Genomic DNA, 19414 nt, shown 5'->3' with positions numbered 1-19414 from the left:
CTTCATAGAGGAAATGGCAAAATAATTCAATAGTGAGCTGAATATTCTAATTCAAGTTTGACACCTGTTAGATCATATTTTAAAATATGAGCTTATAAATATCTCAGTTCAGTTCATTTGCAGTAAATCCACTGAAGAAGAAGAAATTAAATATGCAGATAGGTAGAAATAAACAATAAACATATCTTTATACGTACATAGGTGTATATACATATATCAATGAGAAATTACAGAATTCCCATACTTGGAATTTAGTAACAACCTCTCTAATTTGGCACCATATTAAAACAGCATCCTGCAATCCTCTGAAAAATCCTTAGGGTTCTCCTTCAAGAAGAACAAGGACTGGTTTGATGAAAACAATCAAGAGATCAAAGAATTGTTGAAGAAGAAGAGAACCGCTCACCAAGCACACCTTGTACTGCCATCCTGTCATGCAAGAAAAGCAGCCTTTTGTCTGGCATGCAGCAAACTCCAACAGAAACTCTGTGACATCCAGAACAAGTGGTGGATTGATCTAGCTGAAAAAACTCAATTATGCTCAGACACGGGTGATCACAAAGGATTCTATGAGGCCCTGAAAACAGCATAAGGCTGAGGTCCAAAACCCTCTACTCAGCGCTGATGGTCAAATGCTTCTAACAGATAAACCCTCCATTCTGAATCGATGGTCTGAACAATTTTAGATTCTTTTTAGTACCAACCATGTAGTCCAAGACTCAGCAATTCAGTCCATCACACAACAGTCGGTGAAGTACAAATTGGATACTGCCCCCACTTTGGGAGAAACCCTCAAGGCCATATAGCAGGTGAAAATTGGCAAGGCAGCTGGGGTTGATGGAATTCCACCTGAAATCTGGAGACATGGGGGCCTTGCACTCCATGCCAAATTTCATGAGTTTGTGGTGCGCTGTTGGGAACTAGACGAACTACCATCAGACCTTCGCGATCCAGTCATCATCACCTTGTATAAGAAGAAAGGAATTAAATCAGACTGCTCAAATTACTGTGGTATTACTCTGTTCTCCATAGCTGGCAAAATCCTGGCAAGAATACTCTTGAACAGACTAATAACCACTATAGCAGAAGGAATTCTTCCTGAAAGTCAGTGTGGTTTCAGAGTCAACAGGAGTACCATAGACATGGCATTTGTTCTCAGACAACTGCGTCTCTATGTAACCTTTGTTGATCTCACTAAGGCTTTCGATACTGTGAGCAGAAAAGGTCTGTGGCAGATTTTGGAACGTTTAGGTTGTCCCCCCAAGTTCCTAAAAATGATCATCTCACTCCATGAGGATCAGCACAACCAAGTCAGATATGGCAACACACTTTCTGAGCCCTTTTTAATTCAGAATGGTGTGAAACAAGGCTGCGTTCTCGCTCCAACCCTATTCACAGTCTTTTTCAGCATGATGCTCCAAAGGGCCACGGCAGACCTTGATGATCAGGACGGTATCTGCGTTCAATACCGTACTGATGGAAGCCTTTTCAACCTAAGACGACTGAAGACTCATACTAAGACCTTAAATCATCTTGTCCGGGAGCTGCTTTATGCTGATGACACTGCTCTTGCTGCACACACAGAAGCAGCTCTGTAGCATTTAACATCCTGCTTTGCAGAGGCTGCTGAGCTCTTTGGGCTGGAAGTCAGTCTAAAGAAGACAGAAGTTCTCTATCAACCTGCACCTCAGGAAGTCTTCCATCATCCCCATATCACCATTGGCCAATCAGAGCTCAAATCAGTCCAGCAGTTTAATTACCTAGGTAGCCTCATCTCCTCAGATGGTAAGATTGATGGAGAGATAGACAACAGGTTAGCAAAGGCATACAGTGCCTTCGGAAAGCTTCATTAAAGAGTTTGGTGAAATAAACACTTGAAGAAAAGCACCAAGATCAGTGTTTACAGAGCCATTGTGCTGTCTGCTCTCTTATACGGATCTGAATCATGTGTCATCTACTGCCACCACCTGCGACTCCCAAAACGCTTCCATCAACGCTGTCTCCGTACAATCCTAAACATCCACTGGTCAGATTATGTGACAATACATCTGTTCTAGAACAAGCAGCAGTCACAAGCATTGAGGCCATGTTGCTGAGAACACAGCTGTGCTGGGCAGGGCACGTCTCAAGGATGAAAGATCACCACCTCCCTAAGATCTTGCTTTATGGTGAACTTGCCTCCGGATGCTGCAAGAGAGGAGCCCCAAAGAGAAGATACAAGGACTCCCTGAAACAACATCTCAGCCTTGGCCATATTGATCAACATAACTGGTCTACTCTGGCCTCAAATCGAGAGGTCTGGAGACACACTATCTTCAACACTGCTGATGCTTTTCAGAAAGCACGCAGGATCACTCTCAAGGAGAAAAGGCAATGCCGAATATACCATCTAAGGAGTCTTTCTGCTGTGCCTTTTGCAACCGGACATGCCTGTCTCGTATTGGCCTTTTTAGCCACCAACGCGCTTGCAACAAACGTGGGTAGTGCCCTTCCCAAATCTTTGTTTGCGAAGCCCAGCCATGATGACGTGGCGAAGCCCTTCTTGTCCTTGACATTGTTGGCCAGATTTAAGTCTGGATGGGCCTTGGCCTCCCTTTTCTCACTTACTCTGACAACTCTCTATATTCATATCAAGTGGCCTGACCATGCATCCGATTTACTGTGTGCTTCCTGCTTATGCTGGAGTACTGAGAGGAGTTCTTTATTCATACATGCAGATCTCTCTCTTTGTCCAGTTTCTTGCTCATTGGCATGCATCATTATTATTGAGTCTGGAGGAAATGATCCTTGGATACCACCCAACTCTCTTGGACCCCTCTTCCCTTCAGGGCCTGTTCCCATGGGATTCTTCCAAGAAGATCCCTGAAGAGGCTAAAGTCAGCTCTCCTGAAGACCGTAGTTGTAATCTTACTTGCTGCCCTGCTCCCTCCTCAGCCGATACTGAACTGCCCACTTTCATGGTCACCACAGCTGAGGCTGCCCCCAGCATTCACATCTCCAAAAAGGAGATGTTATTACTAATGACATAACAACAACATTTGAAAAGCATTTAGCAGTATGTATGATTGTGGAAATACAAAACACTGTTGTTTCCGATAAAATTCCCCATTTTGAGACATTAATCTGTAAGAATTACATTACTAAGGCACAAGCATGACCCTCTCAAAGGGAAGGCAAGGTAAAAGGAATGATCTATTAAAAAAAAAAATAAGGAAAAAAATACTCTCCAAATGTACTTGTTCTGAATTAAAAGAGGCAGATGACAATGATATTTATATATGGATGATTTACAGGCATCTATGAGCTTAAGTCTGCTGACTTCTAAGCATGCTGTAAATTCAGAACTTTACAATTTTGATTTCTAAAGGTAAAAACAAACAAACAACCCCCAACTTAATGTTGAATAAAATATACTTTTGTTCTTTTCTTGGGGCTTTTTTTCCTAACAAAACAAGGTATTTCCTAGGTCGTGGCAGTGAAAAACTCTGTATTTGACCAATCCAATGAATTATATTAAAATGGACAACTAGTATATACACGTCTGGAGAGACCTGCCCATCTACAAAACAAAAAAAAACAAACAAAAAATCCACAAAACCCAAAACCAACAAACAAACCAACAAAAAAGCAAACCAACCCAAAAACCAGTAATTAAGTTCTTTAGTGTTGAAAAACATTAATTCTTACGCATATACCCTCAAAATCTGAAAACTATACACCATTTGTTCGTGTCAGGATTCTCTTTTTTAGATTTAATGACCATTGGTAGGGCACAATAAGACATTTATCAGAGGAAATCTTTAAGGATGAGTGTTTAATCAAAGAGAGTCTCCATGCCAAACACTGACAAAGAGATCAGAAGCTCATTAGTGGGTAATCACCTTTAGCAACCTTCTGTAGAATTCTGTGTTGGATAATTGCATTAGGTAAAATTAGGAGAAATTCATTAGAATGGAATCACAAGGGTCTGTGTTAAATGTAAAGTTGGATGCTTCTGATATCAAACATAGACTCATAGAAGGAACTATTGAAAATAATTAGGTGTTTTTCTTTTTTTTTTTTTTTGTTAATTGAACATAGACCAAAAATACCTTAACAGCAATTTGGTGCACTAAACCTTTAAGCCATTATGTTAAGACTACAATCAAGAATCTGTCACATTCTTAGGTTCTGTTTCAGTAATTTGTGTTCACCACTGTTAAAGTGTGTACCTTGGGGGTTTTTATTCTTTATTCATCAAGCTTTTACCCCTTAAACTCTTCACTGCTATTGATTAGAGAATTGTCTTCTCAAATATATGCTTGCCTTCTGCAGGAGTTTCTGCAGTAAATCAAGCCATCTCTTCATTTTATTTCACATACACTGAAAAGTTAGAGTTCCTTCAGTCTATAGACAAAATGACAATTTTTAAATCTATCAGAATTTTTTTCCTCTTTTTTCTGAACAATTTCCAATTTGTTAACTCTATTTTGCCTGAAAAAGTGACACTGTTCAGATAATGACCTCTCTAATTATGAGTAAAAAAGAATATGTTTTTCATATTCTTATGTGGTAGTCATTTGCTTATCCCTGTTTAACCACAGGGCTACTTTGGGAGTTTATTATTCCACTTAAAATATACACTGTATATTTTCATGTCCCCTTGGAAAAAAAAAAAACAACAACAAAATATATCAAAAGATCTACTAAAAATTATTGTATCAGAAGAAAACTGTAACATTGTGACTGTGATGACTGACTGGTGAGAGGAAGCATCAGGTTCCAATCTCTCATATTCCTCATTTATTTTTTATGTCAATTCGTTTCAAAATTGGTAGGTCTAGAATTTGAAAAATGGTCTGCAGTGAAGCCTGTTAGACTTCTACTTTGTTACAAATGTAAGTTTTTTGCAAGTTAACATATTAAAAAATCTTTTCTATTATCATCTCCAGAAACAAAATTTAGCTTTATGCCTCAATTGTCTATCTCCTTCATTATCAGCTAGCATTTTTCTGGGAAGTAGGAGGGGAAGATTCAGAAGTTATAATTTTAATGGAAAAGAGTATAATTAAAAATAAGTTTGTAATTTCTTCAAGACCATGAATAAACATATTAAATAACTCTAAGCCAAAAATAGGAAATGAAAGCAGGGTATTTCCAATGATACACATTTCTCATACTCCTCTTTTGTGGTAGTGGGTAACCATATTTAACCAAACTGAGTTTTTCAGAATAGTAATTTCAGTTGGAATGTTTTTATAGCCTCTGCAAGATTGTATCAATGTTTTTAAACAAATATAAATGTTGCATTCTGTAAAATTAACCTGAGAATCTAGAAACTGATCTTAAGCTTGCCTGACATAAATGTTTCATCAAAATACTATCTTTATTGTATTTGGTTGGGTATAGTAGTGATAATGTCTCCATTTTATCAGCATGGCTGCTTTTGTTACTCTGTAAACATTATTTCTATCTAATAGTCTCAGAAAATAAGATTTACCCATAAAACAGGATTCCCTGCTACTGCTATATTTCTAATATGAGCAATGAAAAAGGATTTGACCTATATTCGTTAGAATACAAGGGATATCCTGTATAGAAATCTTAAGATAATCAAACCTGACTGACAATGAGGCAAGACTGTAGTTCAATTGTTCTGGTAGGTTCAAATTTCTATTTGTTCAATATCCAACTTACTGCTAGACAAAACATCAGTCCCTAGGAAGTACTAATAAATCCCTAATTGACATTCTCATAGTTGTAAATATGTTGTACACATTTATATTCTACTTATTACTACGTTTCTAGTTCTTATTACATAACATATCTTTAAATAGATGATAAATATAATTTTCATTGAATATTGACCTAAAAATTAGTAGGTATATATGATGAGATACATCATATGTGTGAGCAAGAGATCAAAATATTCAAGAGGGCTTTTCTTTAATCATAGCTTAAAAGTTAATAGTTAATACAGAGATTAAAATTTTTTCATACTAATGTATATTTTCAAGAACTTTGCTGTAGGATTTCTCTTACCTCTACAGATAGGAACAGGGAAGTCCCACGATGCTGTATTCACAGAGTTAGCTATGCAAGTAAGCTGGGGGTGTCCATCTAAAATATATCCAGTTACACAACTGTATCGGATTTTGTCGCCAACATCAAATCTTGTACCGTACAAGATACCCTTTGGTGGAACTCCTGGATTGCCACAGGAACTACTCTGTAATTCTGGAGCAGATATATATTTATTACTTACAATGTTTTTGTAAATCAATGCTTCATTTTTTTTGAGAATATAGAACACATAAATTAAGACAGTTTTGGACAGACAGAGTGTTTTCATGGATATTATACAATTTTTAACACTGAAAATTCATTACTGACTTAGTCTATTTATGAACCCACATATGCAAAAGTAGATGAAAATGAGCATGAGGTTTTCCTTAATCTCCATCTATAGATATATTCATAAGTTTCTTTGTTAAATTGACAGCAAGGAATTCATTACATAGGAACAGGAAGCAAAGGAACTTGATGTATACAAATGCAAAACAATAAACAAAACTGTACTACAGTCATGAAAGAACATCAGATTCAAATTGAACAAAACTTGCAAGAAAAAAAATAGTCAAGACAAGAGAAAATCTTAATAAGCATAAGTCTGAGCATGATCAGGAATCTGTTTAATGATTTAATAGTTTTTAGATAATGAGGCAAAAGTGATGAGGTACTGTGGGTAACTGATTTCTGAGCAAAAGATTAGTTCATTCAACCATGTAAAATACCACAGATCTGGTGACTTCTACTCTAATGCAGAGCTTTAAACCACTGAGAATCCAAAATGACTCACGGCTGCTGTTAGTCTTATCTCTGAGGGCATTAATTAGAGTTCAGTTTTACTAGTTAGTACTCATATACTAACTGTGTACTCTTTTGACTGATGTTTCACCATGATAAATAGCGTGATTACATTTTCAATCATTTACTTCTGAAGTCCTTTGATTAATGGACATTAAAAGATAGATTTTGTGCAAGTGTGAGCAAAAGATATTTCACACTCTCATCCTGAGCTCTTCAAAGCTCTTACTAACCTAATGCTAATATGGAAGAGACAAATCATGTAAACCTGTATTTGAATTAATATCAAATTTCCCTAATCTACAAAGTAAGGAAAATGACAGAAAGGTATGTATGTATTGTTTCAACTTTTTTTCCTGAGTTCCATGTGACTAAATTATTCCTCAGCACCCCTGATGTGCTCATGAGTATGTGCACAACATCTTTAAATACCCAAACTGTCAGAGTAGGTTTCAATTAAAGAAAAAAGGTATAAATGCTTATCAAAACAAGCAGTATGGCTCATGAGATTCATTACATTCTCAAACTCCCATGCCAACAACTGGGATATACTACTAGATTTCTGACACCAGCCATGAAATGAAACTATGTAACAATTATCAAAAGGCATAATCCAACATAGTCATAAATATATTTCTCTGTACATTCATATATACATACACTATGAATAAAATATATGATCCCAATGAGTTCATCTGCAAGATTTGAGGTACCAATCAGGTTTTGATGTGAATGTGTTAAATATGGATATTAGCTGCTGATGTCATTGCTGCTATTTCTTGCTTTCTCTCACATAATGAACTCTGTGGTTCTGGATTTGACTTTCATTGCCTTGCACAATGACACAACACAAAAGTAAGAATGTGACCTCTCTCATCTTGGTCACTTTAAAGCTCACCTAAAGAGCTGATATTCTCACCACTGCTTTATCAAAGTGTTCTGTGCTGAGGCAACACTCTCCTGGTCTCAAATGTGCTTGCAAGCTCTACAAAGAAGGCAATGCTGCAGCTATTCCCACATACTTGTGCAAACGGATTTCTTTTAAATCCTTTAACTGTTTTCAAGGCCATTCAATTTATCATAGCATGTCAAATTAGAGGTAAGAATATCATCCTATGGATTTTGGTTATCATATGAATCATATTATATTAACTTGAAAACTCTGCCTGTACATAGTGTTTTCATTTTCCACTTCTCCAAGAAGATGAAGTTTTTCATAATCCTGTATCTCTTAGGGCTTTGTAAAAAGGTCACAGAAAGACGTCCTGTCTTTTGAAATAAAAAATATAAAGATTACCAATGTCTTTAACTGTTACTGCCTAAAATTGCTTCCTTTACTCTTACTGCTGTCTCACCAAGAATTACCCACAGAAGGCAATTTATTCTTATGAAATTATATTATATTTTAAAGCACTAATTAAAAATCACCCTCCTTCTAAAATAAAACTAATTTTCCAGTTGCAATACTTCATGACTCATCTAAAAGGAATACTTGGCATTTTTCATTAACTTTTTAACATTTTGAAACCGGGTAGGGAGTAAGTTACTACTTCTAACCCTTCAAGCCATTTTGTTCCTGATTCTAGATAATAAAGTAGAAAATAATTTTACACTTTTAAGTGCATTAGTTTATTCTGTGAGTATTTTCATTTTGAACATATACAAGTGCACTACTTGGGGGGTGGGGAGGGAGGGAGGAGATAATTCACTAAGTAACTGCATTTGTCTTCTCTGATAGGCAGTATCTATTTTCAAACTGCATGTGACACTGTACTACCAACTCTGTTCCATTTAAAGCTACAAATTCTTACTCTGAGATAGTCATCTGTCAGGCAACACAGCAATTGCCAAACTAGACTGTAATTTTTATTCAACTCTGCACAGATTCTTGACTTCAGTGATATTCTCATAATCACTAATGATAAGAAGGCTGGAAAAGTACTTCCTTTCAAATTTGCCACACTGTAATTTGGTTGAACTTCTCCTGGTTCGTGTACTCTGAAAATAAGCGTAATTGAATTTTTTACACTATCCTACTTTTTTGCATTTTTATTCCGTATTATTTCTCATGTCTTTTTTTAAAGCAAGCTGTCCCAGTTGTTTCAATCTCTTTCCAAGTAGGAATTTTCTTTGTCCTAGATTTAATTTTGTAAACAAGATATGTATGAACCTATTTGTCCTCTTTTTTCCATAATCATAAACCACCAAGATTAGAATATGCTTCAATGCTGTTCAATAAATTTCTATTACATTAATGCTTCTTATTGAAAATAGAAATACTGTTAAAAAACTGTGGGTAAATATATTTCAGAGAGTTCTGCTTAGTGGGAATGGACTAAGACTTTAGAGTCTTTAAAGACTTTAAGTCTTTAAAGATTTTAATTGGCAGAATTTCTGCCACTTATAAATACTAACTAATAACTTATTCAAAATAAATCACATTAAATATAATTTCTGCAAATTCTTCCAAAAACAAGGCTGACAGAAGTTTAGACTCTCTTTGTCAGTATTCACTCAAAGAGAAACAAATAAGGACCAAAAATACAAATTTCAAATTTACTTTATTTTTACTCAGATTTTAAGTCAGGAATAGTATTTTTTTTCTGTTATGATATTTATTATATCAAGAGTAGCACTTGTCCTCCCTAAACTGTCTAAACATAAAATTTGTTATTTCATGTCTAAATATACAAAACAATTATTTTCTAATATTCAAGTAAAAAAAGCATTTGTCGTATCATTGCATTCCATTCAGCTTAATGCTGAAGACTAATGTTCTTCACACACTAAATATGATATTAGAAATTTAGGAACATAAATAACTAATTTTGTCTTTTTTAAAGGGTTGATCCATATATTTTCAGATTTTTTTCACAGCTATTGCAAGTCACTATGATCCCATTTCTTCCAATATAAAGTGAAAAATACTGTCAATCTTCATGAGTACTCACTCATTGAAAGATCTCCATAATATCCCAATAGAGGCTAATATTTGCTTCCTTTAGTAGCTTTGTAATTAAATATTTCTGGTATCCCTACACTCTCAGTTTGGATATCTCCCTCTATTACTGCATGGTACCAGTCCCAGACTGCTTGTCTGTACACAGACATCCCTTTGAAAAATGACGCCTATGTACTTTGTCTTATTGCCAAGTAAGAATGCTCTGGTATTCAAGACTCAAGACTGATTTCAGAAGTGCTGCATGTAGCATGTGTGTGGCAATAGGGAGGGCTATATATTCCAAGGGCCCCAAGGACAGATGATGTATTCGTAACAATATGAAGTTGCCTGAAATTCCATTGTCCAAAATTCATCTATATTGAATCTCAAAATGGCTTATTTTAGTTGCACATAGTTTTCCAAAGGATTTATAAACTAAAACAGTAACTTAGATACATAGCTTCTACCTCATAATACTTCGCTTATTTTTCTTAAAATGTATATTTTTCCTACTTTCTATTCACACTGCTCTGAATATATGAGTAAGCATAGTCTAGATGTAGATATAATAGTGGCTAGAATAACTGGTGAGTATACTTTTGTCTTCCTACATACATATTGACATATACATATACACACCTGTTCCACTTGAGATTACAGAGTGAGGGAAACCACAGAAAAAAAAAACTGGACTAGGCAATATCAGTGCAGTGAAGGAAAAAAAATGAAAAACTTAGTATCTAAGTGTCAATTTAACTGCACAAATATGTAGCATTCAGAGAGAAAAGACATCAGGTATTGAATTAAATAAATTTCCCTTCCCCAAAACACAGATCTCTCCTTTGTAGAAGTTCACAACAAAAGTGGTTATCCCCTGATTCCAACAAATCTGGCACCTCAAGATACAAGTGCAAGTCACTATGCTGAAATTCACATTTGTTTACAACAATGGCAGAAACGATTTGTCTAACAATCAAACCTTATCGGAAGTATTTATTTTAATTTCTGCATTTTTTGTGGATCAGTCTGAAAAGACTGTCATATTCTGATGTCAAACTATAAACAGGCAAAGAAGAGGCAGTGTGAGAAGTTTGGGGTTGTTTTCCCCTAAAGGAAAACAAGGTAAAGCATGTTTTTTCTTTTCCTGTTCTTAATTGCTCTCTCTTGACAAATAGCTTTGCAATAGTTACCTCACTGAGGGTCTCTACTGTTCACTAAAGATAATACAGCTAATTACATTGCAGTCTCTTACCTATTTTTTAATGAATGACATAATTTTGCTTTTTTCTCCCTTTTGAAATTATTTGCATGTCAAAAAAGGACAGAGGAACTTGATTATCTAAAGTAAAACCACTGACTAGTTTAAGACTGTCCTAAGGGAACTTTAAATGTAGATTTTTATACTGAATTTGATTTTGGTTCTAAGTGCATTTAAACAATCACTGGTTGTATCTTCTTTGCTAGTAACACCAGAATGTTTCTATTTAGAGCTTTAAAGTCATATGCTATTTTAACAGGAGCAAACTTGTTTCAACATAAGTAAGTTAGAATTTCCTGAATATAATTCTTCTACAAGCAAGGAATCAGCAAGAAGGAGGACAGCAAAAAACCCTCGAGGATATGTGAAGGAAAAAAAGTCATAATTGTAACAGTGTAATAACATCGATACAATGTAATACATTGTAAATGGTCCAGGGTTTGCAACACATTCCCTTCACATGCAATATGCTGTTCAGAATATCTGTTTAAATCAGGTGCAGACACAGAACAGCACTGGAGAGCTGAAGGACCATGCGAAAAGACAATGGTAGTCACTAATTTTACCATGGGACAGCACAACCTGGAACCAAGTGAAATCAACAGAAAGATGGCTATATACTTCAATAAATATGGTTAAATCTGACATTCCCCCACCAGACACACTTCTAAAGTGTTACCTGAAGGGAATGAAAAACAGGTAAAGACCAGATAATTAGGAAAGCTCTACAGTTAATAGCACCAGCCATGTTTATTTGCCTTTATCAAATTCCACTTGATTTTGATTAGAGCTTTATCTGCAGTAAATTCCTGTACAGCTCTTGAGGGCACCAATTAAACCTCAGGTGTGGCTGGCAGGTAAATACACATAGTGCATGGACTGAGAAAGACCACTGGAGACTACATAAAGTTTTGTCATGTGCATAGAGTTGCAAGTGTCACAGAGATCCCTCCACCCACACTGTTCTGAAACTATTCAACCAAATCAGTATAGTTTGAAGCCTGAGGTACTGCATCTGCCATATGGGATGGGTGTTCAGCTTCTCAGGTGGCTGAAACCCAGACAGATGCACCTTGCTTGCCATGCAAAGGCTGTGTAGATATGCCTATGTATGTGTTACAATGGAATTGGTCATTTAGACTGCAGTGATTCTGAGCACTTTTTTAACATGGTTGTATTCTGTAGGCAGCTGGGGAGAGGCTGTTGTAATTCCCAAGAGAACAATATTTCAGAGCCTAGGACAATCTAAACTAAAAAAAAATAATCCTAAAACTTATACCATATTGATATTCATTCTGTAATTTGTATTTCTTACTATGCCTTTTAGAGTTACATAAAAGAATTTAATCTTCAATTTCTGAATTATTATGGCAACAACCATCTCACAGTTCTTTTCATTTCACTTTTGCCTCAGTGCCTCACCTTGTTTTACCTTATGCTAGGTAGTTTATAAATGTTGCATTGTTGCTCTCTGGCTGTCTTTACCTGGGCAATTTACAGTAACCAAATATATAAAAACCTAATGGAGTTTAGGAAAAGTAAGTTTAGTCACTGAAGGAGGACGTCATAGCACAAGCAAGTTGTATGGTATCACATAGACAGCATCTCCACACAAATTACACAGACAAGAATAGATACATATGTCTAATAAATGACAATAATTTTATATATTTGATGTAATAAATCTACTGAAATTAGGGTTCAATTTTTAAGATGTATTCAAAATATTAGTAAGATGCACAGTTTTTATATTCAAGATGATAGAAATATCGAAAGCAGAGTACAGAACAAAATAAAATATATTTCATGGAAAAGTACTGGGACTTCTAAAGGAGAGGAAAAGAAATGTAATAGAAATGTCAGAGAGCACTGATAGGCGTTAATAATTAGTAAACTGACTCAAACTGTTATAAAGGCTAATCTGAATTATTTATGATTTAAATTATTATAAAGTAGAGACTGGCTAGTCTTAAAAAGAATATAACATCCCTTCCAGCTTCCTGTTGGCAAAGATCATCTGAACTGACCAGTGTGTAGTTTGAGGATACATACACAGGGCTAATCAATCATGCTTCATGTCTGACTTATTAGCCTAGGTTTCCCTACTACAAGTTGTGTCTTGTGAAGGAAGTGAACACTGGGGGCAGACAACTTTTGGTATGTTGAAACTTTCAACTTGTTTTAAAAAAGACAAGAAAAAAGGAAGGTTATTTCTGCTAGTGCAAATCACTCAGGGTAAAAAATCGGAATTTAAAGTATAAGATGGGGATATGGGATGTGTCGTGGACATATCATTAGACAGTGGCATAAAAGGGCACAAAGAAAACCAGTTTTCTCATGAAGGGGACTTCGACACATGAGAACTGGGCACTAGGTGGCACCTGAAACATTCAGAGAGCCATTGTATGACCTGGCAGAGTAACAAACATTTCCTTCTGTATATATCTCAGAGGTAACAACATTTCAATTTTATGTTGCATATGCTTAGTATATGTATGTGTTGGTGCACAAATGCTTATGTATAGAATTACTATTAGGAGACACTACAGTGCCCTGTTAGAAGTACAAATGTTTGATGCAACTGGATCACTTCATTAACTACCTGCTTCTTTTACTCAAAGCACATGCTGCCTCCTACAGTGAAATTTCAGTCTGGCTTCCACCATTACTGTTGCTATGAACAACATGTAACAACATTGTTTACAGAAGACATGTTAACAAAGTTAGGTCTATAGTCTTGTATTTGCTTTCTAAATGTTCCTGGTTTAGCCATTTTAAGAAAAGAAAGATGAGCCTTAGTTCTGTAATTTAGTTTTCATTTAGAAAGTTTTACAGTTTAGAATTTTCCCTTACAGTATTGAATTATTATTCTTTACAAAATCTGTATCACAGTTGTTTTTCAGCACACCATTTCTTGATGGAATTAATGACCTTCTTGTATTGATGGCAAACAGTCATAATCAGCCTTCTGTGATGTCATGAGGACATCATCCATCTCTCCAGAAGTCTTTTTTATATTCCGCAATGCATCTCACCTAGTGTGTTGAGAATACTGCTCAATAGGTAGGATATATGGCGGTTGGGTATTGCCTTTGTTTAGTCAATACTAGATTACTTTTTGAATGTTCTTATATTTACAAAACAACTTCTTTAGAAAACACAAACTCTTTATCCTTTTAAGTGTCTCAAGCTCTCAGAACATCAAGTGAAATTTAAAATCCTTACTCCAAGCTTCTCTTTAAAGTATTTTTGTGAATGCTTCATGGTGTACAGGCATATCTGTCAGACCATGTATGGCTATGATACAGTTTTTTTAAATTAGCCATGTTTTATAACATCATATATCTGTCATTAATAAGTATTCATACTCTCAGAAGTGTAAATTTGTGGTAAGGTAGAAAACTATGAATTAAAAGAATTTAATTATAAAATACAACATCTTACTGTGAATCAAAATATTTTTATATAAATGTTGAAATAAAATCGCCACTCTAGATTAGGATGGGAGTGTAATCCCTTTTGTTTACATCAAACTGTACTCAAAGACTGTGCGTTCAGAATACAGCTGAAAACACTGTTGATACATTAAGCAAGAAAAAAATTATGATTAAAAGTCTACAACTAATAATATTAAAGCTCCTTTATTTTGCTCACTTTTCTCAGTGTTTATGATACAACTCAGAAATACATCAAAAATTAAGACCTTGCATAATAAAGTGCTATTTTCAGAGTCATTTTTCTAAACAAAATCATCCATTCAAGATTTGAAGTAGATGGCTACCTAATGAAGTCCTTTTTACTAGAAAAGGTCTCTCTGGTTAATGTTCATCTCAGGTATAATATGACTTTTTCATTAAAAATGTCCAGACGTGAGAACATTTAAAAATACTAGGTCAAGGATATATTCATGATTCTGCTTTTAATGGAACACTTATTCTGATAATTTCACAGTGCTGAAATGCATTATGACCTATTGACTCCATTTCATAAGGTGAAATAATAGAACAATAATGATCTTGTCCAAATTACTTACATGATGATTCATTAACCAGGAAATACAGTATGATCAAATTAATGGATAGTGATATGAATATACATCTGCCACAGGCCACTCAACATTACCAAGCATAAACCTTTGAATAACTTGTATTCCATAAAAATTTTGGTTTATATATCAGTGATGAGTTATGCACCCACAATACTGTACCTTCCAAAACAGTCATCTTTCCCCGTGGGAGAAAAGGTTCATTCTACTTCTAACACAAAAAATTTAAGTCTGCTTTTCCCATGTACTCCAGCTTTCCTTTTAACTTTTAGTAAAGAATTTTCAGATATCTTTCACTTGAGAAACAGTTATCTGTAGTTCTTATTTTATTTCAGTATAATGCTATAATTTTCCTACTGCAAGAATTAACATTAGAATCATAGAATCATAGAATGGTTTGGTTGGAAGTGACGTAAAGATCATCTAGTTCCAATCACCATGACTGGACAGGGACATCTTCCATTTGACCAGGTTGCTTAAAGCCCTATCCAAATTGGCCCTGAACGCTGTCAGGGTTGGGTCATCCACAACTTCTCTGGGCAATCTGTTCTGGTGCCTCACCATTCTCACAGTAAAGAATTTCTTCCTAGTGTTGGTGTTCAGCATTCTATTATCACCTTCATTGCATGGGCTTGCACAGTTCTTAGAGAACATCTCTCGAGTCTCAAAATTTGTGTGCTTTGCCTTATGCTAGAGGCAAGTTCCCTGGCACATTTGGAAAAACATTTTCAGAACTCTGAAGCATGGAAGAATGAAAGTAGGGTATTATCTGATGAAACATGATTTCAGTATGCAGAAATAAAAAGATAAAGGAGCTTTCAAGCTGATTTATGTACCAACATTCTTCTATAAGCAAGTATCACTTAGCACAGGGGGCACTGCTTTATATAAGCTGTCCTTTGTGGAGCTTGGGGAAAAGTCATTAATTACCATTTTTTTTCTTTCTAATAGTGAAGAAGTAAATAACATACCAACGTGCATGATTCAGTGTACTATTGACTTTGGGCTGTGGACTATCATGGGTATCTTTTTTTTCCCCCCAGACATTCTAATATCACAAGGTGCTGTTTGCACCTAGTCTGAGTCTTGTAGGAGCAGAGAGCAAACAATTTACTTTGTTATTCCTGCTTTAAGATAACTGTTTTGAGACATAAGTAGTAAGGCATTTAATCTTATTTCATAGAAATAATGATAGAGAGCATCTGCCGAGTAATTCATGTGATGTAAACATATTAACTTTCTTTCTCCAAAGCCTTGTTTTTTAACTAATATAAGCTTGAAATAAGTATAGCCACCCTTCTTGCTGGCAGCCAGAAAAATAGCTGCTTTTATTCCTATCCCTTCATGTTACCTGCATTGGGTCATTCCTCTCTTGATTAATTTCTTATTGGAATGAGTAGAAAAGGTCAAAATTTGAGAGAAGAGAAAGGTTTTTTATTTATTAAAATAATTCAAGATTTGAATTAACTTCTCATTGAACATCTTTGTAGGCTACCTTTTCTCTGGCTATCTCTACATGACAGATTAATACTGAAAGAGCTCACGGTAGTCATGTCTGAACTTACTGGTATTTCTATACTGAGAAAAGACTTGAACAACACCCTGTCAGCTTCTACTTTTAAATACTTTCGATATTCTCTGCTTTTATTGAGAAAAAGAAAAATGTTCTAGGAAAAGCCTGCTGCAGTACTGCACAAATCACTGTTTGACAGAGCTTATGAAGTGTTCGTTCCGGTGCTAACTCAATGAAAGATCATATATCTTATAGAGATCTTCGCAAAACTTCTTTAAAGAGTGACAGATTGGTATGTTAGAAGAGCTAAACAGAGTCAAAGAAATATATGTTATACAAGCAGGCTGTTAACACGGTGTGAAATGGTAAGGAATACGCAGAAATCTATCCTCTGGTCTATATCTGACATGTTCAATCATGGGATATAGAATTCTACTTTAATGTATGAGGAGGGAAAAAGGCTATGTGCCAATTGACAGACAAAAACCCCAGATACTAATCAATTGATGAACATTTCTGGGTTTTCCTCCTTTTTCTCCTGCAAAATAAAGGCGAACAAGAAAAATGAGCAGAAAAATCCATTTTTTACTTTGTTACTCAACAAGTTTAGAAAGGCCTGTTTTCATTCAGGAAAAAAGTCTATTTTCATCAGTCATATTTGTAACAATTGGAACACTTTTGCAATTAGTGCTGACTTGGTTATCAGATGTTTTCTGCATTAATATATTTGTCAAAAGTAAATAGAAGGCTATAAGAAAAAAAAAAAAGATTGAGTCAGGAGCAAGGAAATTTACAGTTGCCCAGACTTCTTGGTTTGCATCTCAGCATTCTGAATGTTCAAGCCAACATTCTGCTATGATTGGTTTGGCAGTGAACTTTCTGGATGTTAGTGGTGGCTTGAGATAACATCTGGAAATTCTGAAAACATTTTATTCTTAATCATTTACTAACAGACAAAAGATACTACATAGACAGGACTACAGTGTTGATATGATTTCTGTAGTGTCTACTTTAATTCAAGGAAAATCAAACAAGTCTTCATTATGACCTATTTTCTTCCCTCTACGTATATGTTACATTAAGAAAATTGAGTTAGTATTAACTCTTATTATAATAGTGTGTTTACATAAGCTGAAACTTTTGACTATACTTTTGTGTCTCTCTTTTTTCTCCAGTAGTTTACTCCATTTTAAATCTCTCAATTAAGTCATGTAATGCTCTGCCTTCTCCTATATCAGTAACTTTTGCACAAAGTTACTAGGATTATGCTGGGACATAAGCAAAAATGTATAATCTCTTAACTGCAATGAGTATGTGTATTTTGGCTTTCCTATGTTATATTTACAAGAGAATTTGAGTACAAAGTCTACAGTTATGGTAGAGTTGACTACTGTTGTAGTCAACAGCACCGTTACAAAAAGGTAACAAAACCTTAAGTAATAAGATCTACAAACTGGAGATAAATTGTAGATTAGCATGTCAAATTTATAGTGTGATCTCCCCTCATTCACAGTTTTAAAAATTCAGGAATTACAAACTCTCCTTAGAATCTGTTTCATGGCATTACTGCATTGCTGATAAAAGTAGTTTCCCTGAAACTACAATTTATGGGATTACTTAGTTATTAAAACTTTTAAGTTATTTAGTTGGGTTTGAAAAAATGCTTAACTATGTGAATAGATATCAAGCTCCACATAAAAAAGGACTTACTGTTCCTGATGATGAAGATCATTATGACTGAAGAAGGAAATAAATATTTTTTTATTATTATTTTGTATATTTCTACGTATACATTTGAAGGGATTGTATTTAGATACTTATCTAAAACTTAAAGATAAGACAAAATGTCTCAGACATATTTTTTTTTCTGAACATAGACAGGTCAAGTGTACTTTTGGTTATGCAAAACCAAATTGGTATAATAATTGTTTTCAGCATTGCAGTCCTCTGGCTCATAGCCAAAACTCAAATTCCAAGTATCAGCAGGGTCCAGAAATGCCAGTTATTGTTTATAAATATTTTCAATTTGAACATGTCAGAGTACCAAATTACACTGAAGTGGCCTTCTTCATAACAGCATCGGACTAAAGGGTGATTTTTCCACAAAGACTTAGAAACAGATGTCAAGGCAACCTCAAATACATATCAATCCACAAACTGAATTCAAGAAATCAAACTACATCACTTCAATTCCTAGTGAAATAATTTCCTAAAAGCCATTCATTTCTAATTAATAATGAATCCAATCTATAAATTTTAGTCGTGACTAATTTTGTATCCATTTGAATGACCTATTGATAATTATATAATTTTCACTTGACAATATAATTAATATCTTATATTTCTACACCTTAAAATTCCTTAATTCATGGGATCCTGATTGCTTCTAGTTTAAGAAATAAAGTTTTTATTTAAACATCTCCCTATCCTTAACAAGTGAAATATGCCTACATAGTATGTGGAATATATAACAGACATGCTTCACAACACAGGCTTTCCTTTTGAACATTAACCAGCTAGAAAGTCTTCTGACAAGATATCATCTACAAAAAGAACGTTAAAAAAAATCTAATTTATGAAGTAAATCCGTACATCCATATGTTCATATCAGCTCTTTCTCATATTATTCTTTTTGGTTATCTATTTTCTGCTGTGAAAACCACACTAGCTTCAGGTCATTTTAGATTATTTTAAATTATCTGAGTCAACAGTTTCCAAGATATACATCAGACAATGGTGACACAATTACTGCAATGTCTAGAGGGCTCACATAGTGGATTTTTTCTACAAGACCTTTCATATTTTAATTTC

General features: G+C 34.8%; 1 protein-coding gene across 1 annotated transcript in view; it reads right to left on the bottom strand.

The window, feature by feature from the left end:
• CSMD3 (CUB and Sushi multiple domains 3) overlaps positions 1 to 19414 on the bottom strand; it is a 604389-nt gene that overhangs the window by 451320 nt on the left and 133655 nt on the right. Inside the window, exon 4 of the mRNA XM_008929222.3 lies at positions 6022 to 6216. Within this exon, the coding sequence (XP_008927470.2) occupies positions 6022 to 6216 (195 nt within the window). The remainder of the gene's footprint in view (positions 1 to 6021; positions 6217 to 19414) is intronic.

The sequence above is a fragment of the Manacus vitellinus genome, unplaced genomic scaffold, assembly GCF_001715985.3.
Source record: "Manacus vitellinus isolate BGI_N305 unplaced genomic scaffold, ASM171598v3 scaffold_1_pilon, whole genome shotgun sequence".
Taxonomy (NCBI): domain Eukaryota; kingdom Metazoa; phylum Chordata; class Aves; order Passeriformes; family Pipridae; genus Manacus; species Manacus vitellinus.
The sequence above is the reverse complement of the archived record's forward strand: the minus strand, read 5'-3'. Positions and strand labels throughout refer to the sequence as shown.